The following is a 22986-nucleotide window of genomic DNA, read 5'->3' on the forward strand; positions in this document are numbered from 1 at the left end:
TCAAACAAAATGCATAGAATATCTTTTCCGTAAACCCCCCACCCCCCATTTTAATAACATTAACATGAAGAAAGACATGCAAATGCATAGGTTTTACAAAAAATAGGTTTTAAATTTTCTCCGTGCAATTAATTTGCAGAAATTTAAAAAAGAACCTCAAATGATGATTTCAATGTTTCATGAAATGTTTCTGTATTGAGCCTCTCCCCCCCCCCTTTCGCTCTTTGGTATACACAAAGTTTCAAAATCCCCGGATTAGACGCAACACCAATCAAAGGGCTTGAAATTTCCCGAGACCAGAGAGAGCAGACGACATTTTGTTTTGGTCCTTCTCTGTTTGTCTCTCCCAGGAGCATAAACAAATTAGTAAGAGGTCCCGGATGTAATAACTCGGTTAATCATATGATCACTCTCTTAGTAAATCATGTGGTCACTCACACATTCAATCACTCGGTCACTCTTTGCCACGCTCAGCATTTTTTCGGTAAATTACAGTTCAATTCACCGCGATGTCCAGTGTCCCGTCGTTTCTCACCCCCGTTAATTTTTCAGAAATTTTAACAGTTTGTAATTTTGCTGACATTCTCAGTGATGTCCCGTACTTTTGTTCATATAATTTCCCATATTTTTCTAACGAAATATGGTCATCGTGCCGTGATTTGATTAGGCGATGACAAGAACCGACACAAACAGATGTCGTGACAGTGATTAGTTAAAAACCGGGACGTCTGGCCACCTTTTATAAAACTAGCAAAAAACTTGTGTTTGGCATTGGATGATACGTTTTTAAATATGACCACTTATCGAAACTGCTATATATTGGTACAGTGGAAACTCTCTTAACGGCCCACGGCACATTTACAGATAATTTAAGAGATACCCCCTCTACGAAAAAAAAGAAACTCATACGGATCACTTGACAATGTGCCATTGAATTTGAAAGTCGGGCCCATTCTGTTGCTTTCGGGATCGATGGTGGCTTTTTGCGATCCTCTCGGGTGTTTTTGTTGGTCTTTTTTTTTTCGTGGGTGGTAGTTCCCCGGTTGCTGCTGTCTTGGGATTGGGACTCGACGTTGCTCCGGTGACCTGCGTGTTAGGAGAACACTCCTAACAGATAGGTAATATGCTTATATCTGGAAAGGGACAGAGTAGGATCATGTCTGGTGTTTGTGTCGCTGGCTCGTCTTAGCTAGCTCAGTTGTTTGTACGATGTGTACTCATCTCCTTGTAACTCATTTTGTATCCCATCCGTAGATACACAACGACATCTTTTCTATGTTTTTATATTCTTATTTCTGTTGGCATTTTTGACCAGTTTCTCCATGAGTGCGTGATATCCCCTTCCCATGAAGTGACGGGGGGGGGGGGGCGTTCATAGCTACGAATACAATATAGCAGCATTTCTCAACCTCTGGTCCGCGACGATGGCATAAGTGGTCAGCGTGGACACTCGATAAAATTATTCACCCTTTGAAATAGACATTAAAATACGGCTTCAAATAAAATCATACCTTCGTACCGAGGTTCCCCACATCATCGAGGGGGAATACAACAAAATTGCAATCACGAACACGAGATATCACTACATTTAGTAGAAAGTTGCAATTCATTGCTTCAAATGTAATTTGCTAATTACTGCTAAAATTGCTGAATGGTGTGGAAATAAAGGGCTACTGCAAATCACAGTAAACAAAAATGTATATAGCGATAAAAATATTCACGTATGACCTGATGATCATATTTCATTGAGAAAAATAAAATTCGGTGTAAACTGGCATCTTAAATAATAATCTGTACAAAACGGGACATCATCAATTGCCATCAGAAACATTGTCCGAAGTAGGCACAATCACCGATCGTAATTTAAATTCCAAAAAAATTGCTACAAAAAAATTAAACCTGATTTATGTCGGCATTACACTATAAAAATTTTGTGAAAGTGCTTGTATAACACTCGAAAAATACAACGAATAAGCTGTTGCAGAATTGTTCAGCGATTGTTGGAGAACACGTATTGCGAGACTTTGTACGTGAGTCTGGACGTGTTCTGCGACTTGCAACTTTTCATAGATAGAAAGTTGAACAACAAGTCGCAGAACGCGTCCACACTGATATACAAAATTGAGCGCCACATCATTGAGCAACTTGTATATGCGTGTGTACATACCTTAAGATTTTGTTTTCGGCACTGCGTCGATTGCTGCGCCCTGTACGTGTTTCCACCAAAATTATTTTTCGTTGGTGGAAACATGTTGAGGGCCCTCTTTCACTTCGTCTAAAATTTTGTTTTGGGCACTGCGACTATATTTATATAGTTTCAATTTACATCGATAAAACAAGGTGTGCAGGAGGCACTCTCGGTGTTCAAGTAGATCCAATCCGAATATGCTGCCGCATTGATGAACACTGTAGGTTTTTCTCCACAAAACTTCCCTACAATATATGAAGCGACACCTACTTGAATGTGTTCCATGGTTCTTGGGATGAAATAAAAGTATGGGTCCTCCTGAATCTCCCTGGAAATAAATGGATTCTTTAAAATTTCTTTAAAAACAATAGACAAAGTGAGAACCGAACGACATTTCGGGAACTATTCAAGACATCTGCATATTCATTCTCGCTTACAATAGTTAATTATATAATTAGGATGCGTTCGAAACGAAAATAAAAAAAGTATCACGTAACATCATCAAAGCAACTACTCACATGTCTTATAATTATCAAACACAAATACTAGAGAATTAGAATGGATTGAGTATGAAAACCATGACAAAGGAAGAGGGTACGCAGAATGCCGTCCGATCAATTTATAATGTCTTTCTTCACTGCACCCGATGATTAGGTTTCGATCGCTTGTAAAAACTTTCTAGGAGGATGAAATTCTCAACTTGCCTCGCCTTAATTTCACTGCAAATCTTATTTTTCTTTTTCATGCAAATATGTCGCTACAAATACAACGCCACAACAGGCAAAATGCCCAACGAGATGGCTGAGAAAAAGATGCCCATAAAAATATGGATGTCATATATTTCAAAACTATAGCAGCCCAATTAAAAGTGCAATTAACAAAAATTGTAAACAATAAATATTCAAATCCGCGGCAGATCACCCAAGCAACTGTGAAACACAATTTAAAGATCACTTATGTGACGCGCTGTACATTCACAGATCACGCAAGCATACACACGCACAGCTCTGGCGACTGATTTACAGATCACTCAAATGATCCGCGGCACAGCTCTACATCGCTTAAGTGGCCTAGATTGTATTGTATTGTATGTAAAAGGGAAGGCCATTTTTATTGCCAATATTATTTCTTCTTGCCTTCATGATTGAATTTTGAGAGTCACGACATTGGACTTGAAACCAAAAGATCTTCTAGACAAAACGCCCGAAGATAATGTTGAATATCTCGTTGGAAAGAGAAGCGTCAAAGTTTTTATAGATGGGAGCTTGATCTCGGTAAAACGTCATCAGATGACATGTGAGTGGGCAAACAATTACTGTCTTACAACACATCGAAAATTTGTATAGCGTGTGACCTCGGTTTGCTGTCTTTCGATGTTCGGTTTGCTGTATAGATATACTAAAGGTATACTAAAATGTAGTAAAATAAAAGCCAATAAAAGAGCATTTCAAAATTTGTGGTTGAAAATTAAACGCAAAAATTTTGGGTTTTTTTCTCAAAATAACGTGATATATGACTAATAAAATTGTTGAGAAACGTCGGAAATTGTCTGAGTGGATAAAGTGACTTGTGAGGATGCCAAAAAATCCGAATTTAATGGATGCTGAATGTCAAAAATGCCTTATCATACGTATCATCAGGAACATCTAAAAGGCTGAGCGCACACCGGTTAGACACAAGACAAGACAGATTTAGACGAACTTAATCATTTTTGTTCACTTATATGACGCAACGTTTGAATTTATCCGGCTTACCGGAGTGCGTCGTACAAATCAATGCAAACAACAATGAGTAACATTGTTTTGTCTAGTCATTTTCAACCGGTGTGCTTGCTCCCAGCCTAGGGTACGCGTATAGTGCACGCACGTTTCCGAACCAGGTAGTGGGCGTGGTATATTCGCGCCGGGAGGTACACATAGTGCAAAGCGGTTTTTCGCTTCTGTACTTTATACTGTATATTTTCTTTTCACTTGTCAAACCGGTGGGAGGGAGAATAGCGACAAAAAAAAATGTTGACGGAAAGAAAAAAAACAGTTTCGATTTAGCTTCTACACTGTGGGGGACATTGTATTCCTTTTCATCTTCGAAAACATATTTGGTTTCGTTCCCAGCCACGTGTAATGCATCAAAAATTAGTTTCCTCCGCAAATTATTCCCATCAAACGTATTTATAGTTTGAATTTCTCCCACAAATGAAACTACTGTTCAGTTTATTTTGCAATTATTATTTTTGCTAAAACAAGCAATTTGCCAAACGAGGAGGCAGAAAAAATAGGAAAGCAAATTTCCCATGTGTCGACTTTTATGAGCAAAAAGGAGCATGTGGTGATAACCTGGACCCGGATGTTGATGATAATTGCACTTTTATGTTGTTTTTTTTTCACGTTAGAGCATCTTTTTTTAGTTTTGGGGAATTTTTTTGGCATTTTCCCGATATCTTTTGACTTTTCAAGTTTTTTGACAATGGAAAAGAGTGAGAAAATTTCATGAATACTGATAAAATTGAGCATGATATGCTTAAATTTCTTGGAAAATAAATTAAAAGATGTCTTTTGGCTTCCTAACTATAGGCATGCATACTCAGAATTTCCTCGGGAAGAGGGTTTCATTTTTAGTTTTTTGCTGGAAAAAAAACCCTATTCTCTCTCCTCCAGTAGACCAGCCATGGCCATATCTCTCTCTTTTCTTTTCTAACTGCCAACTGTGCTGTGGAACGATTCTCTCAATAATTTCAAATTTGTCAGAGTACCAAGTTTGAGTTTTCAAAAGGAGATACCATTATATTTTTAATCAATAAATCAGTACCTTCTATGGCTCACAATTTAGTTCAAATAGGGCACGGTAGCCCAGGTCGATAAGATACTTAGTACCAAAGGATGTATAGAGATGTCGCGAGTTCGATACCCGGTTCGTCCTTGTTAGAAAACTTTCCTGACACAGGGGTACAACAGCAACGGCGGCATGATCACAGGAAAAATTGCTACCTTTGGGGGTTCCCCATCGAGGGGTTAGCTCACCAACCTCTCGATGAGCATACCAAACAAGCTTGCCGTTCGGAGTCGGCAATAAATTGTAGGTCTCGGTCTAAAAAAAAAATTAGCCCTCGTGTGCAGAAAATGACCGTGGTGAGACAAAAATGATCAAATCATCTAGTTCAAATACTAGTTCGACACTCGTGGAGTCTGTAACAGGAAAGAAAAATTCTTCCTTGGGAATTTTCTCTGCTTTCCACAGCCGGTTTGCGCAAAGCGGTGACACGCTATGCAAATGAATAGAGCTTACTACATTCCGATTGGTCCGATTGCCGGAATCGGAAACACTAAGAAATTTTTCCCGTTAGTCGTTCGAAACCTGAAAACTAAAGAAGTTGAAATTCAGGTTTTCAACCAGTCGGAGACGATGCGGGTTTCCAGAATCGGAAACACGGACGCACTATGTACACGCCCTTAGACTGGCATTTTATTTGTCTATCTCGGAGTATTTTTATTACACGTCATGCAATCTGCGGTTTAATTGATTGTGAAACAATTTCTATCAGAAATTAAGAAATTATTTCTCCCGTTGATTTTTATGTATTTTTTTCAATAATTCTGAAATTATTTTGTTTAAAACTTTAAAATTATTTCTTTCATTAATAATTCAGCCATTGACGAGAAGGTACAAACCGATATCATCTTGGATTTTTTAAAAGCCTATGATAAATTTCCGCACAACAGACTCCTCCTTAAACTTTCAAATCTTGGTCTTAATGTACAAAATTGCTCAAATGGTTAGAAGCTTTCCTAAAAAATCGTAAACAATTCGTTCATTTTAAAGATCATGATTCACCTTTTACTACTGTAAATTCAGGTACTCTTCAAGGAGCTGTCCTCTCGCCTTTATTGTTTTTAATATATATAAACGATCTCTCTGAAAAACCTTCAACTGCACCACTAGATTTTTTGCTGATGATTGTATAATCTACCGCGCAATTAATCACAGATCTGATCAAGAAACTCTCCAACGTAATCTTGTTTCCATCTCCGATTGGTGCTCATCTTGGCATATGCCTATTAACCTATTTAAAACAGTTTTCATGAGAGGCTACTCGTAAAACTCTTTCCCTCGAATCCTCATACTCGATCAATAACGTAACCATACCCCAAGTTTCTCAATTTAAATATCTGGGAGTCATAATCTCGGCTGATCTCTCTCCGTTGAAATAATCATATCGATTATTGCCTACCAGAAATGTCTCAACAAACTTTGTTTCCTCTTCGCCGCAACCTCAAACAAACATTCTACGCGTGACGTCCGATTTCTCTACTACCAAAATTATATTTCTCCCGTTCTTTCTGATGCAGCTGAGGCCTGGGACCCCCACACCTGTAGTAAACATTGACAAACTTGAATCTATCCAAAATAAATCCGCCCGCTTTATTCACGATTGCTGGACATCTTTTAGTTCAGTTTTCGAACTTAAACTCTCCACCCACTCGCTACTAACCGACTTATCTCCCGCCTAGCCATGCTTTACAAAATTACTCATGGTCATTTAAATTTCGTTACGTCCGGTATTCTCACTAAGCCTTCCTATGTTTCCAATTGACTTGACCACCCCAAAAAATTAAAACCTATTTTTGCCTCTACAGATTGTTTTAAATTCAGTTTCTTTCCCAATTCCATAGTTGAATGGAACAAGCTCCCCTCTACTACTGTTAACTCCATCACGATCTCCGATTTCTTGTCAAATGTTTCAAAGCATATGTGTAATCTACAACGTCCTCTTGTATAGGCCTTGGACCAAAAATATTGCATAAATGAAATAAAATAAACAAATGAATAATTCTCCGATGAAGACGCCTTTGACGGTGTAAGTTATAAGTGTTAAGAAATACGCATGCCATTTTCGATTATAATTTTGCCGGAAATACGGGCACAAAATTTCTAATTCTCGCCAGTAGCGCAAATTGTTCGCCAAATGCCTCTATGATATGCTTAGTCGAGGGTTTACAACGTTTAGGAGAATACGGGCCACTTAAGACACCTGGAAATGTGTAGAAAGCAATCAAAATGATTTGGACCTGCTAGATCTAGATTATAAAAGTGCAGGGGCCACGTACCTGAACTATAAATATGCTGCAAGTCACTCAAAATATTTCGAAGCGTGGCGCTGCCTTCTTGAGTGATCTGGAAAATACATGTCATTCACCTAAATCACCTGCACTCCACATAGAACAGCGTGCAAATTAAATGAAGTGGAGACGTTCCGCGGGTCGTTCAAATGATTTAGATATGTACTTTTCCGTTCGCTTAAGCTATCTGGAAATGTGCAACGGGTCGATAAAGTGATTTGACAATCATTCGTACGCCACTTGAGTGATTTGGTTATTATTCACACGACTAAAGTGTGGCCACCGGGCCACGGGTTGAGAACTAAATTAACGGGAGAAAAGCTGATTTTTTTCCAGTTAGCCCCAGTACCGATATAATAAAGAGGACATTGATTGCGATCATTGGTTTGAATAAAGCTAATTGTGTGTGCGTGCATATTTCACACATATTCAGGAAACAAATCATTCGTGTGAATCATTTAATTTCTGAATAACGTTCCACAAGCAATTAGAGCATGATTCCAACAAATGCAACATTTCTGATAATAACTTTCTCGTAGAAAAGCATTTTTCTATTGACTTAACATTGCATGAATGAGCTCGGAAAAACATCTGTCAAAAATCAAATATTCTTTCCAAAAATTTGAAATAAATGTCGTGGTGATGGAGAACATTTGAGGCTTCTGCTCCACAAAACTAATAATATTTAGAGCATAATTACTCTAGTAAAGAAATCATCAATAAACAGTGGTTTTACGTTGCTTTATCATTAGAAGATGCCACGAGATGAATCTGATGACGTCACTAAAACTTTGAAAGTGAAAATTAAAAATCCGGTTTTACGGCCCTTCTGACGAATGACGTCACTTATCTCTTCAATGATTCGTTCCTCGTTCATTCGCTCCTCCCACAACCGATGACGTTGCACGTTCTAAGTCTCTCATTCGTTCGATGATGACGTCATGAAGTCCTTACGCTGAAGCTCAAGACTCAATGCTACCCTTTTGAATCGGGGCACTTCATTGATTTGAAAACGCGTCACGGGACATATAATCAAGTAATCTGTGAAGATGGAATTGTGGTTGAGATATAGGTCACAACGGGTTTTGATGAACGGGGAATTTTCTGATTGAACTGGTGTGAAAAGTGGAGTCACTCAAGAAAGTGTCCTTTAACCCATACTTTTTCACTTTTTATTCATAAACTCTATCAGGGTATCGATGGAGTTATTAGCAAATTTGCAGATAACGTGAAGCTAATGGGGATGCGCGAGAATACAAACGATAATGAGTTGCTCCAGATACCCTTAAACAGGATTGCAGCATGGGAAAATGAATGGAGCATGACGGTTATCGTTGAGAAGTGCATTATTGCTCATTTTGGTTCGAACAACCCACGTTACACTTACGAGTTGAATGGTGTCGCTATCCCGGATGCAACTAGAATCACCGATCTGGGCATTGTTATTGACGAGCGGCTTCGCATTGTTCAGCGGTGGTCAAAAAATCGAATAGACTACTGCTCTGTTTTATTCTCATAAAAGTATTTCACGTTCTTCTAAGCCAGTGTTCCCAACCTTTTTTTTCGCTCACGAATCCTCTTTTGAGCCCCGCCTCCCTCTTTATACATCATAATTTCTATGGCGGAATCCCGTAGGCATTTAAATTTATTTTTAAAAAATGTTCATGTTTTTTTCCTTCAAATTCACTGTTTTTTAAATATTTTTCTCGAGCGGTCAAAGAGCCTCTGGATAATGCACACGTAGCCGAATGGCTCCGCGGAGCACCGGTTGAGAAATGCTGTTCTAAAGTGCTCCTTCCACTTTTCCTGGGCTTAGTTCGTCCGGCAATGGAGTATGCCGTATGGTTTTGCAGACAATACTTACAGAGGGACATAGACCTGGTTGAGGGGTTGCACAGAAGAGAGCAACGCGTGCTCTTGTTGACATACAAAGCTTGAGCTATGAAGAAAGACTCGATTTCTTGAATATGGTTTCATTGGAAGAACGCAGGTGTCGCACTCTGGTCCATTTCTCGAATTTAGCAGGAAAAAAATATTTTCTCAGAAACTGACGCATATTTTTAAAACATCTTTTTGATTCACGTCAAAAATATGCATCCACACATGGTGAGAAGTACAAACAAATAAAGAAAGAAACATTTGATAACTTTAAAATCGTTTTAAACACAAGTACGCGTTTTCATTTTTTTTTTTTTTTTTTGCATTTCTCTGCATTTTAAAGCTAAAAAACGATATCAGTTTGTAGAAATGGATTGTGAAGGAAAGACGTTAGCCGTTGTACGCATTTCTACTGCTTGTGCGTAAGTGTAAATAGATTTTTTCTGCGAAATAAATCTGTGACGTCCTGCAAATTGTTTACATCCTCCGATTATTTCAAGCTTGTGAGAAATTATTTGGAGCAATATAAATACACAAAAACATCTTAAGCTGTCCACATAATCCCATTTCCTTACAAATTGATTTTCTTGCCCCTCACAAGCAGAGAGATTGCAAGCAAACTGACTACTTCACCGCACACCAACTCCGGTCATAGATCTCCATATGGCAATTTCCAAGCAGTGGAGCTAGGTGGGAAACAAGGGCGGCACGTAAGGGAGGCGCGACGGCGTGAGCCCCCCTTGAAAATTTCGTCATTTACTTAATATAATTCATATGGATTTGGTACTAACTTAATACCATTGAATTTCTTCTTTTTTTTCAAATGAATTTGTTAAATTAGAAAAGAAATATCTTCAAAAACCACTGATAAACGAAAGTGTCCCGTAAAGTATGGGTCATGTGGTCAAGGTTAGGCGGAGATTTCCATGGAAAGATACATGTTCTTCTTTCCGCTTTAGGCGCTTTCCGTCGTGAGGCCAAACGAGATACCCTTATTACTGAAAAACAAGGGAGGAGGAAGAAAGGGGGATAGTGTTAATACAAGTTATTACGCTCGTTTTTGGCCGCGCAAAAATACGCGCCTCGGATGTTGATGCTGCCATCTGTCAGCTATCTTTTAAATTTGTTGTATCTTTCGCATTTTTTGAAATTAGAATTATTAGAATATATTTATATAGGTGGCAGCACTGAAAAATCATAGAAAACAATTGATACGCACTCGTTCTGTTAGGTGCACATACTTACGCTCCCGGCACTACTCACTAGGTAATAAATTGCCCACAGTGATAGACTTGAGTTGTGTTCGGTTTGAAATTAAGAAAGCACATCTGCTTGTGAAAACTTCATCACACATTAGTTTTTCTACGGATCTGTTTTTGAGTGAAAAGAAAGCGTTCTACTTACTGTTTCTTTCCCTCACAAAATTTTCTCTCCGACATCGCTAAAGAAGTTTTACTTAAAAAAAAATTCGTAGTTCTTTGAACCATAAATTTTTTGACGTTAATAATCTGTTTTTTGTTGTTGATTTTTCCCTGTGCATTCTAATGAACTTGCTAAGATAATCTAACAACACCTCTCATAAGGTGGTACTATGACTCAGCCTACCCCAATTTCTTTTTTCTAATAATATATGTTCCAATCTACCTTCTTTTCGCAAGTTGTTATTTGTATGAAAAAGTTTTTTTATCGTATTGCCCGAACGTTTTGCGGCGTCTATGATATTAGTAGTAAGCAGATTTGTGCATCTTGTTGCTGTAGTCTACTCACATGGCAAGCACCATAGTTCGGGATTCCTCCGGCGCAAATTTTTTTCACTCTATTCATGAGCCCTTTTTCCGAATCATTGCAACGTTCGGGCATAATCACTGGAAGATGAACATACCGCAAAATGTCTTCTCCTGCTGAAGCTGAAACAAAATATTGATAAAATAAATGTCTGACAACTTGGTAATAAAAAGATTAAACTCAAAGCTACACAAAAGAGAAAGTGTGTTCAATCATCGATTACAAAAAGAAATCAAAAAACGAAAGTATCTTGATAAATTTCAGCCAAAATTTATTCATATGAATTTCAATGAATGTATTTATCTAATTAATCTATGAATCTCATAAATCTATGAATGTCATTAATCCATATTTGGATACATTATGAATACATCTGAAACTACGATTATTAGAAAAAAAGGGATTTACCATTTGGGAATCGTTTACCCCAACCAACCTCAGTGAGCCATGTTCCGAGCTCCGGCGTAAAGGTTTTTGTCGGTATCTTGACCGTTGTGACAGAGATTCCACGGGACCGATAGTATTCAAAGTCGACGGGTGTGTCAAGCTCGATCAGTGCGAGGTCGTTATCATTTGTTGCCTCACTGTAATCCGGATGGACAACGTATTTAGCGGGACAACTTGTTAGCCTCTTGATTTCGTCCTGCCTATTTACTTCGCCGATGGTCAAAATGAAATTTTTTTGTCCTCTGGAGCTGGCATTTTGTTTGAATGAAATTGTACAATTAGATCATATATACTGACACAGATACAGCATTTTATATAAGAATTCAACACACTGATGGGTACGCAGCGTCTGACGTTTGCAGTCTCATTGAGATCATCCAGACGAGCGTCTTGAATACAGAGTCATTGTATAATTTCAAGTCTGGTTGTACAGTATTGTGCAATTTCTTATAATGGGAAGTAATTTTGAAAATTTGTTGTATGCAATTTCTTTCTTTCTTTTTTAATTTTTATACATTTTCAATGAGCTATTGTTGATGAGATCATGATGACATTCAGAGTGCCATCATGCTACATGGGTCAAAATGTTCGTCCCGATGATCGAATCTGAAACTGCAGAAATCCGACGCTGAGGACGTTCCGTAAATAAAGTCACGCAATGTTCATTGTAAGCTGCACGCTTGCATGATCGCGCTCTCAAAATGACCATATGAAATAAGGGTTTGCCATGGTTAACTGCCCAGAAAAGGTTTAAAAATGGTTCGAAACTCGGATTAAAAAATGCCGGTGGCTGATTTTCATAATCTGTTTAAGAAAATGAATGTGTCGCAGAAAATTATTTTTTGGAGGCTACGGTCCCAAGGGGTCGTCCTCAAAAAATTATGAAAAACATTAATGCATTCATCTCACCCAGAATCACATAAGAACAAAGAAACTAGTGGCGGAAGGCAAATCCGCAAAAAATTATTAAAAATGATAAGAGTCGGCTACTCATCGTCTCTCGCGCTTTCTGGCAATATCTAAACATTTCCATTTTCTTTCCCTCCTCCCTTCAGCTTCTCGTTATTTCTCTTTGATTCCTCTTTATTTTTCGGTACTGTACCTGCTTATGTATTGTTTGAACGGCGTTACTCTGGGTAATACTTGAGATCGCAATTTCCAGTATTTTTCTCAATTGGATACAGTTAGTATGAAAATCATAATTTTTTTTATTAGGAACCCATAAACCAGGGGTCTTCGTACTTTCAGACAATGCGGGCCAAACTAAAACTTTCCACGCTGCCCGCGGGCCACCAAGTCATACCATGATGTTCTCGTTCATTAAACATATTTCTTTAAATTATCGAACACTTTTATTTACTCTGAAATTATTTCTTTCACCAATTCCGCAATTATTTCTATCAGCAGTTCTGAAATGATTTCTTATAGTAATTCTGTAACTTCTTTTTCATTAATTAAAAATTTTCATCAATTATGTGAAATTATTATTTTATCAATAGTTGTGAAATTATTTCATTCATTAACGTGTTTTTCAGCATTTCTTTAAATGATGCGATTATGCCAGAATTCAGGATGCCGAATTTTGCCTCTTGAAATATGTATGAAATCATAGGCATTAGTGTGGTCCCGGTTTCCCCGAATTCGTTATGACGACCCTTTTAATAAGTACACCATTAGTATTGAATCTGAAAAGTATCTCACAATTCTAAATACAGCAGTACAGATTTCATTGGCTAGTTATTTAACTATTTAACGAAATTTTGTTTTTAATTTACTCGTTTTTCTCTGTGAAGTAGTTATTTTCTCAAAATGATCGGCAGGCCACTTCAAAAAACCTCCGAGAGCCACATTTGGTTGAAGATCATTACCGTAAGCTATTGCTAATATCTATGATAACAGAGTCAAAGAGTACTCACACATTCAATTACAATTGAGTGTGCAAATACAGTCTGCGAACCACCTGTGCCGTCGTCATGGACCAGAGGTGATCCGCGGACCATAGTTCGAGAAACAATGATATATTTGATTTGATCAAGTGTGGAAGTTCAGAACTCTCAACTCAAATGCCTGAAGTTGAATCACGCTTGTATTTAATTTATATACTTACGTAAATACACAATGAGCAGCCGTCAACACGTGTCTGTCCGTGACTAATGTCCCAGTACAATCGAAATTTCCAGTATAATTTTTCGGTGCTGTTCCTGGTACTTGATAGATTTCTACGTATACCTGGTGAGAATGAAATTTGCAGAGTGATTCACTGTCACAAATTTTATCGTCGTTACAAAATTCAATATAATGCCCGTCAACCAACATGGAAGTTACCGCTCGACAGTTTATAGCTTACACTGATATCGACGATGAGATATTCAGAACTCACCTTTTCGTTTGGCCACGCCACACATGATTCAAAATATCAATAGAATAATAACTGAGAGAAATTTTGATTCGTCAATTATTGCTAAAAATCTTGGGAGAGAAGCACAGCCTTACCGCAAAAGGGAACATTCCTCGAGCAGCTGGTTCTCCACCGATGACGTCCTCTCGTCGGCGACAAGGGCAAAACGGTCCTGCAATAGCAACGAAATGAATTCATGCATTGCCTCAAAAAGACACAATCATCTGAAAGTGAAACGAAAACTCGGATTTCACTTAACACGAAAATTTGATTAATATCACGCTTCAGAAGTGTCACAGAAGATAACGTGCTCTTACGTAGTTCCTGAACGTGTTCGTATCTCGAGATGCGTGGTTCGCCAATGGATAAGCCCAGCGTAGATGCGTTCGGAGCTTCTTGAATCTAAGAAAATCAACATATTTACCACCAACATGACACTTGACTAGGGTAGACTTCGAGCAAACATACTCTACTCAGAGAAACGACGCCATTTTCAATTACTCGTACAATATATTAATTACTGGATAAAAAGCGGCGATAAATTTTCTGGAGAAATGATTCATATACCTCTGCGGAGAATCGAACCACCGTCCCTTTGCCTATCGGGTGAATGCAGTAACTAATACACTACAGATGTCTGATATTTTCTTCCCTTAAGGGAACAAGATATGTTTTAATGAAAATTTCTTATTACTGTAAATTTCTTGTTGAAATGCTTTAATGGCACTTCAGTATCAATATAATAAGGTCTCTTAGTTTAAAAGATGTGCGTTTCAATAAGCTTGGCGACTTATTTAAGCACCAAAAGGTGCCAAACTTGAATGGCCATTTTTTGGTGATTTTTTTGTCCCCTGCGCCTCAAATTTCACTGAAAAGCATCATTTTCTTAATATTATTTTGCTCTGTAGGCATAAATCAATAATTTGTAGTATCGATGCTACTGTGTGATTTTATTTTCATGATAATTTTGGGAACGAAAATTGAAAATGATGAATAATTTGCTAATTTATGCCACAGAAAGAGGTTTATATATTTTTTTCTTATTATTGGTTTCTCATAATACAAAATGCATATTACGAATCATTGATATATTCCTACAGAGCAAAGTAAAAAAAAATTGATGCTTTTCATTGAAATTTGAGATGCAGGAGACGAAAAAACCCCAAAAAATGACCATTTCAGTTTGGTGCTTTTTGGTGTCTAGAAAAATCGCCAAGCTTGCGGAAACACACATTTTTTTAAACTGAAAGACCTGAAACTTTTATTATATTGATGCTGAAATGTCATTAAAGCATTTTTAGTAAGAAATATACAGTAATTAGAAAGAGTTTCATTTGTAAGTCCCTAGTCCCAATGGGCTATATCTAAAGGCATTAAATATGAGGAATGAGTGGTTCAGAGAAAATTAAACTAGGAAGAGGAAGATGGGGAAACAAGCTTCAAAATTTCTGTAGCGCTTCCCCCCCCCCTCTTCCTCCCAGGTGACAAAACCATAAATCTGCCCCTGGTGTCATCCAAAAGCAATGTTTTGATTTGAAAATCTGTGATTTCAATTAACGGTGATTGGGCTAATGATTTTCATGCGCTTTCTCTATTAAGTCTAGAAGCTTTCTTATATGCTGCTTAGAGGGTCGAAACATCCCACAACAAGGTGAAACACCACAGAAAATTGCACACAGCTGCTTTGCACCTCATGAACAGGATTTTCTCGGAGCAAGCACTGTTGTCTCTAAATCATGACGAGTGAAAGTTTGCTGATTTGGGATGAGAAACGAGGTCACTAGTTGCTTAACAAGATGACCTTTCACACACTTTTTTGAATTTGTCTGATTCATAAAGGACTTTTGATTGCAGTCCAGTCTCAGGGCCGTCATTTGAACTTTTTCCGGGGGTGGGGGGGAGCAAACAACATGTACTCAATGCACGCATATATATATTTGTGTATGTGTATATATATATATATACATACCAGTTTTAGTGTATTTTCAAAACCGGGGGGAGGGGCACGGCTCCAAAATGATCATCCATCTTGGTTCAATTCGGGTTTCTAACCAATCTCTTATCCAAGAGTCGTGACTGAAATTTAAACCAACACCGTCCTCAACCGACCCGCGGCATATTTGCAGATCACCGCGGCACACTTCCAGAACACTTGAGCTACAAGAACCAAAATTCCACTCGAGGGACTCGCGGAATATTTACAGATCACTAGCGTGGCCAGTTCCAGACCATAAAGGCCACCCGTGCTGTAGTTAAAAAGTGAGAGAAAATTGAATTTTTCACACAAAATAAGTGAAAGGAAGAAGCTCTAATCGGCCAAAAAATGTAATTGTACAAATATAAAAATCATTATTAACCTGCGTTTGTTTTTCTCCCACACACTGCAATGTATGCAGAAGAAGCAAACTTTACAGAAGCGAGATGTCAAAATTGAAACACATTTTTCTCAAGTTCTCAATGAAATCAGCATTCGTACAATTTTCTCAATTGTGATTGATAAATGACAAGGTTCCAAATTTAAGAAAATCAGAAAATTTTACTAGATTTTACGAATTTGAATGACTAATTAGTTAATTAATTATGATTTCAATTAACATCAGGATCGTTATGATCAATCATATCAATTACGATATGAAAATGAGAAAATTCAGAATTTTACAAATTTTCATGAAAGTTGCTAAATTTCAGCAATGCATCCGACCCGTTACAAAGCGGGCTATTCACACACATCAGTGCAGTGTCGGTCACTGCCACGCAAATTACCGTTTGGATCATGAGCAAATCAATGGGATTTAACCTCTTTACGATCAGGGACGTAATATTGCGTCCAAACGCCAGAAGAACAAATTCAATTCATCCATTTCTTCAACCACTTTTTCCGTGATCGCGAAGGGTTACTATAACCACATGAAGCAAGAGTTGAGTGTGCTTTCCCCCCCCCCCCCCCGTTCTCTCACCATCATCGTGATATCTCAACAAGAAAGCGATCAACTGATAACGATGGTGGCGGTTCCCCTCAGTTTTTCCCCCTCCTCCTTCTCACGGCATTCCCCCCCCCCAACATATAATGTAATCCTTCTATTATATACTGAAAATAGAAGTGAGGAAGAGAAGAAGTAAAAAAAAACCTACAAAGCAAGTTAGTGTAGCTGAGGGCGAAAAAGCAAGGCAAATACTTTCATTATACAATTACTCTGTACTGTTCCTTCCCACCCTTATTTCTTTTTACCTTTCATACCCTTTCTTCCTTCCTTTAACGTGGTACGCGGCTACCACATTCATCGGCAACACGTCTAATATAGGTCATTCAAATTTATCGCCAGCAACTTGTACGCGAAGAGGTTAACTTCCTCACTTATTTGCTCAATCTCCACTCTTACGATCACTTGTTCACTGATTTGCTCATCCACTCACGCCTCCGCTCACTTGCTCATTTACTACTCCTACAATCGCTTCCTCACTAACTTGCTAATTTACTACTCCTACAATCGCTTCCTCACTAACTTGCTAATTTACTACTCCTGCAATCGCTTCCTCACTAACTTGCATGCTCATTCGCTCACTCCTTGTCACTTGCTCACTGATTTGCTCATTCTATTATTCCTATGTTCACTTGCTCACAAACGTGATAACTTACTCACTTCTGTTCTCACTTGTTCACTTAATTGCCACCCCTATGCTCAATTGCTCATAGATTTTCTCATTCACTCATTTCTATTCCTACTTGTACACCAACATGCTCATTCACTACTGCTGTGTTCACTTGCAAACTTATTTGCTCAATTGCTATTCCTATGCTCACTACTTCACTGATTTACTTATTCGCCCATTATTATGTTCATTTGCTCACTAACTTGTTCACTTATTCTCTTATGCATCCTTGCTAATTGATTTGTCAATTCATTCTTTCATTCCTATGCTCACTTGTATGATAACTTGCTCATTCACTACTTCCATGCTCACTTGTTAACTTATTTGGTCAATTGTGACTTCTTGTGTGACTTCACTTGTTCACTCGCTCACTTAGATGCACAATCAGCAATCTTAAGCTTCCATTCTCACTGATTTTCTCATTCACTCACTTCACTGCTCACTTAGCTGCACAATCAGCACTCTTAAGCTTCCATTCTCACTGATTTTCTCATTCACTCACTTCACTGCTCACTTGCTCATTGATTTGTCATTCACTCATTCCTATGTTCACTTGCTCATATACTACTTCTGATTTGTCTTGTTCACTGATTTGCTATATGTTCATTCCTATGCTCACTTGCTCAGTAACTTACTCATTCACTACTTCTGTGCTCACTTGATCAGTAACTTACTCACCACTTCTGTGCTCACTTGCTCAGTAACTTACTCACCACTTCTGTGCTAACTTGCTCAGTAACTTATTCATTCACTACTTCTGTGCTCACTTGCTCAGTAACTTATTCATTCACTACTTCTGTGCTCACTTGCTCAGTAACTTATTCATTCACTACTTCTGTGCTCACTTGCTCATTTATTTGATCAACGAAAACGTCTATGCTTACTTGCTTTTTGCTTGCTCATTCACTCACTTCAGTTTTCACTTGCTCACTGATTTGTCATAGACTCTTTCTTTTGCTCACTGATTTGTCATAGACTCTTTCTTTTGCTCACTGATTTGTCATAGACTCTTTCTTTTGCTCACTGATTTGTCATTCACTCATTCCTATGCTCACTTGCTCACTAACTTGATCGTTCGCTACTTCTGTGCTCTCTTGCTCACTGATTTATTCATTCACTTATTCATGTGTTCTCACTTGCTCATCAACTTGCTTATTCACTACTTCTGTGCTCACTTGCCCTTCGCTCACTTTCATGATCACTTGATCCTTCCTATGATCACTTCATCAGAGATGAGCTCATTCAATCATTCTCTCTCTCATGCCCACTCGCTCACCAATTTTCTCATTCACTCATTCCTGTGGTCATCTGCTCACTGATTTGGTCAATTAATGTCTCATTTGAATGAGCAAATCATTGAGCAAGTAAGAGCAGAAATAGTGAATTAGCAAGTTAGTGAGCCAGTGAGCAAAGAAATGACGATGGAACAAATAAGTGAGCATAGTAGTGGCGATTGAGGAACTAAATGTGCAAATGAGCATTACAGCGAGCAAGTGTTTACAGAAGTAGGGAATTAGCAAGTTAGTGAGCACAGAAGTAGGGAATTAGCAAGTTAGTGAGCACATGAGTAGTGAATTAGCAAGTTAGTGAGCATAGGAGTGAGAAAAAATCTAAAACATAAATTTCACTTAAAATTCGGAAAACAGAGCACTCAGCCAGTCGTCCGATTGGTTAGGGGCCGTTCAAGTATTACGTCATCATCGATGGGGGGGGGGGTTCCGATTTGCTGACTTTTGACGACAGGGGGGGGGGGTTTGGATGATGCTTACGTCATCAACCACCCTTTATGAAAATATAAGTTAGGATTCAGAGGGGCAGAGCTGATGACGAAAATTTGCTGACAAGTGCGGAGGGAGTCAGCGTTTTGCTGACTTTTGCTTGCAAGGGGGTCAAAAATGGCTAAAAATTTGCTTACGTAATACTTGAACGGCCCCTTACGTGCCCTGTGCGACCAAAAATTCCTTTTCTATTGTTCACTTCCACAAGAAAGGGCCATCCCTCATGTCGTGGTATTATAATTGAATTGCTATTCTATTTCTGTAATCCATATGCTATAGACATTATGTAACATTTAGTTCAGTATGTGATGGAAAGCAAAACATCTTTTTCTTAGTTTATTTATAGAATCTTTTTTATACAATTCAACTCGTATGAACTAATTTAGTTCATCAAGAGGAAAACTTGATTCATTCCAATTGATAATAAATACACGAACAGGGTTTTTTCAGAAAGGGAGCCGCTGTATTTTAGGGTGGTGATGTATACGAAATATCTTGATAGTAAAATTATACAGTAAGACTTCAGTATAACGTTGACCACGTTTAACGTCATCCCGCCTATAGCGACAGTTTTTTTTTTTTGGTCCTGCTAGTACAATTTGTAGCAAATTTTATTCGTTATTATGTTACCCCACTGATGAAGTCGTTTTTATTCGAAGTCATATATATATTTCGAAAATATGAAATATTTTTAATAGCATCTTACTCGGTGCGCCAAAAACGAGAAAAACCTTTCGATAGTTTGTGGGCACTTGAAGTGACATTCCCTCACTGATAAGTGCCCTACAGAGCCACTGTAGTGATCTCTAAATTTTTTCGCGGATCCAAGTGATCTGGAAATGTGTCCGGGCCGTGAAGTGCTCTGGAACTGTGCCACGCATCACTCAAGTGATCCGTAATTATATGCCGCCGATCACTTAAATAATATGAAAATGTGCCGCGGGTAACATGAGTGATGTAGAACCGCACTGTGGCACACTTAAGGGCTCTAAAACTAAGTCACATCTCACTCAAGGGATCTCTAAATGTGTCACGAATCGCTTAAGTGTTCTGGAATTGTACCACGGGACACTTGAGCGATCTGTAAATGTGCCGCTTAGTTCATTTTTTTCACAAAATTAGGTTTGAAGAGGGCAGGCCGCATCAGATAACCCCCCGGGGCCATATTTGCTCCGCGGGCCAAGGGCCTTTATGCGATTTATCATTGTATGGCTTAGAGGGTAGGTCGCGATGAATTTATTAAGATAAATTTTGCGTTCATAGCCTTCAAATAACATTGAAATTAACAGAAATTGATTGTAATAACATATAAAGGTATTTTCTTCCGAAATTTCAATTGAAAAATATTTTTTTTGCATTAAAAAATAAATTTTTGATTTGCTTACGTAATACTTGAACGGCCCCTAATTTATTCCGCAAAATTATGTCTTTTCGTATTTCAACGACAGATTAGTCGACATATCAGCTCAAAATAGTGCACTGAAAATGTAAAAATAATTGCGGAATGCAAGATTATTTGCCGAGACCTTCCCTCAGTGTAAACATAATTTTGGCCAGGTTTTCGGGTAAAATACCCCACTATGCGTCGTATAAATGGGAGAAATCCCATAAAGGAGATATTCAAGAAGGTCGTATAAATGAACTGTATTCGTATAGTTTCACCTATATTGGTGATAAGAGGGAAGTTTCAAACAAAGGAAGAAAGGAAATCTAATCGAAAGATTACTCTATTCACCAAGATATCACAAAAGAAAGGATTTGTCCCATTAAGGAATGGAGAAGGATTTGGTCGCTCAGGGCACGACGATATCCATCCTGGCCGCACGGGGCACGACACCGTCCGATTTGTCAAAAATTCCCTCGCAAAGGAACCCGCAACTTGACGGCAATCAGACTGACGGGTCGGCGCTTGATGAGTCTGAAGGAAAAGGCTACCAGAGGCAACTAGACCGTTCGAGTCGGGACTATCGTTGCTGCGACGGATGTGCCTTTATTAGAGAACATATGTAGGGTGAGAGAAGGGGGAGCTGCCTGGTCCCATTGCCTTATTCCACCGACAGACTGCTGCATGGTGGACATACCATTCCACTATGTTACAAAGTGAAAATTCAAGGCGCTTTCTTTTGAAGGACCCTTTGCACTCTGATGGGTAAAAATTCAGTAAAAAAAGTTTTCTTTAACATTTCAACTTTGAAATAAATTCCCCCTTTTTCATGTATTTGTTTTGATGATATTTTTACATGTTCAAAAAAGTATGAGGAATAAAGAAAATACTGTAAATATAATTTCTCTAATTGCCAAACCTATACACGTGAAAATACTCTGAAAACGACAGAAATCATTTTTTCACCAGAATAACCAAAAACAAACACAAGGATTGTTAAATGCATAAAACGATAACGTAAAACACAAAATCTGCCAACTTCATTTATGAAATAACTTTCCTAACTTTACGTTTAAAAATAAAATAGTAGAAAGTAGAAATAGATACAATACATGAGGTATCGCAAAAAACAGAATGAACTAATATATCAAACAAAACGAAAATAACAGTAAATAATGAGAAATAAAAAATTACATTTTCGGCTTGCGATGCGTAAATAAAGCACGTGAATACTTGCAATATAGCTCCGAGCTTGAAATGTGCTGACGTTTGTACCATTTCTGATGCAGAATATAGGAAAAAGTCGCTTCTTAGAGAGGAAGGACTCTACAGAAAGGCTAATTTTTTGATGGGAGAGCAAACACGGCTAGTGAATGACTGAAGAATCACTGATCAGTAACGCAATATGTAGACTAATGACAATCATGTCTGTGACGATGATCGTCGTCATTTTTAACAGGTGCATAAACGATTTCTCCACCCTGTAATTTTCTCCGAAAAGCAGCAATATTTCTTAGATCATTCGGGAACAAAGCGCTGTTGTCAGACGGAAATATTAATTACCTATTCATTGAATTGAATTGAATTGATGGACGCCCAACAAAAAACATTTGCCCATTACACTAACAAATTTTTTTGTCAAACTTATTTTATAAATAATCTTTGACAAAGAACTTTTATAGTGTAAGGCCGGTATTACACTATAAAAGTTTTGTAAAAGCTCTTTGATAAAATGTAAAAATTCAACCAATAAGATCACCGGTTGAAACCTATTCGTTGAATTTTTCTACTTTTATAAAGTATTTTTCATAAAACTTAATAGCGTAATCCCGGCCTTAAGCCCGCGCGCGGATTACACCATAAAAATTTTATAATTCTTTTAAAAATGCAACCGATTAGTGAGTTTTCTCACCCACGACCATTTACCAACATCGTGAATTCCTAAAGTCCATAACTTCGCGTTACTTCATACACCTAATAGAAGTTATAAATTCAAATATACTGAAAACAAAAGTCAAATTCTATGTGATTGTTTCGCGATCGACCAAAATCCATTACGATTTCCGATCACGATCGACAAGTTGCCGATCGCTTCTCCTAATCTCGCATATTAAGAGAAAACCCTGAAAGGAGTGACCGGTATATGCCTGCCGTTCACTCAGCTCACTCAGAAAATAGCCAAGCCAAATTCTAAGGGCAAGCCCGAAACCTCCGTACACTGTCATACTAACGATCTCGATAGGCTGACACGAACCTAATTTGTTTTAGGCCTTTCGTGGAAGAAGGAGTCCTTCTCACCCAGACATCGCATATACAAAGAATTCGCACCACAACATTCTTTTTTATAATGTCCGAACCCATTG

At 38.1% G+C, this 22986-nt stretch overlaps 1 protein-coding gene across 1 annotated transcript; it reads right to left on the reverse strand.

The window, feature by feature from the left end:
• Positions 1 to 1463: 1463 nt before the first annotated feature.
• On the reverse strand, positions 1464 to 22120 carry LOC149065115 (chymotrypsin-2-like). The gene is made up of 8 exons (XM_089254295.1): positions 21818 to 22120; positions 14128 to 14212; positions 13906 to 13982; positions 13520 to 13641; positions 11374 to 11660; positions 10948 to 11087; positions 2459 to 2516; positions 1464 to 1468 (listed from the first exon to the last, which is right to left on the reverse strand). The coding sequence occupies exons 1-8, from the start codon at positions 21899 to 21901 to the stop codon at positions 1464 to 1466; spliced, it is 858 nt and encodes a 285-aa protein (XP_089110421.1). The 5' UTR covers positions 21902 to 22120.
• Positions 22121 to 22986: the final 866 nt, after the last annotated feature.

Source organism: Pholcus phalangioides, unplaced genomic scaffold, assembly GCF_987345545.1.
Source record: "Pholcus phalangioides strain wild (caught in Gottingen) unplaced genomic scaffold, Ppha-v1.0 ptg000041l_1, whole genome shotgun sequence".
Classification (NCBI taxonomy): Eukaryota; Metazoa; Arthropoda; class Arachnida; order Araneae; family Pholcidae; genus Pholcus; species Pholcus phalangioides.

Coding starts and splice junctions, on each gene's coding strand:
- LOC149065115 (XM_089254295.1), bottom strand. CDS start 21,901: ATGGTACAAACGTCAGCACATTTCAAGCTCGGAGCTATATTGCAAGTA. Junction 11,088..11,373: donor GGGTAAACGATTCCCAAATG/GTAAATCCCTTT, acceptor ATTTTGTTTCAG/CTTCAGCAGGAGAAGACATT. Junction 2,517..10,947: donor CGAACTATGGTGCTTGCCAT/GTGAGTAGACTA, acceptor ATTTATTTCCAG/GGAGATTCAGGAGGACCCAT.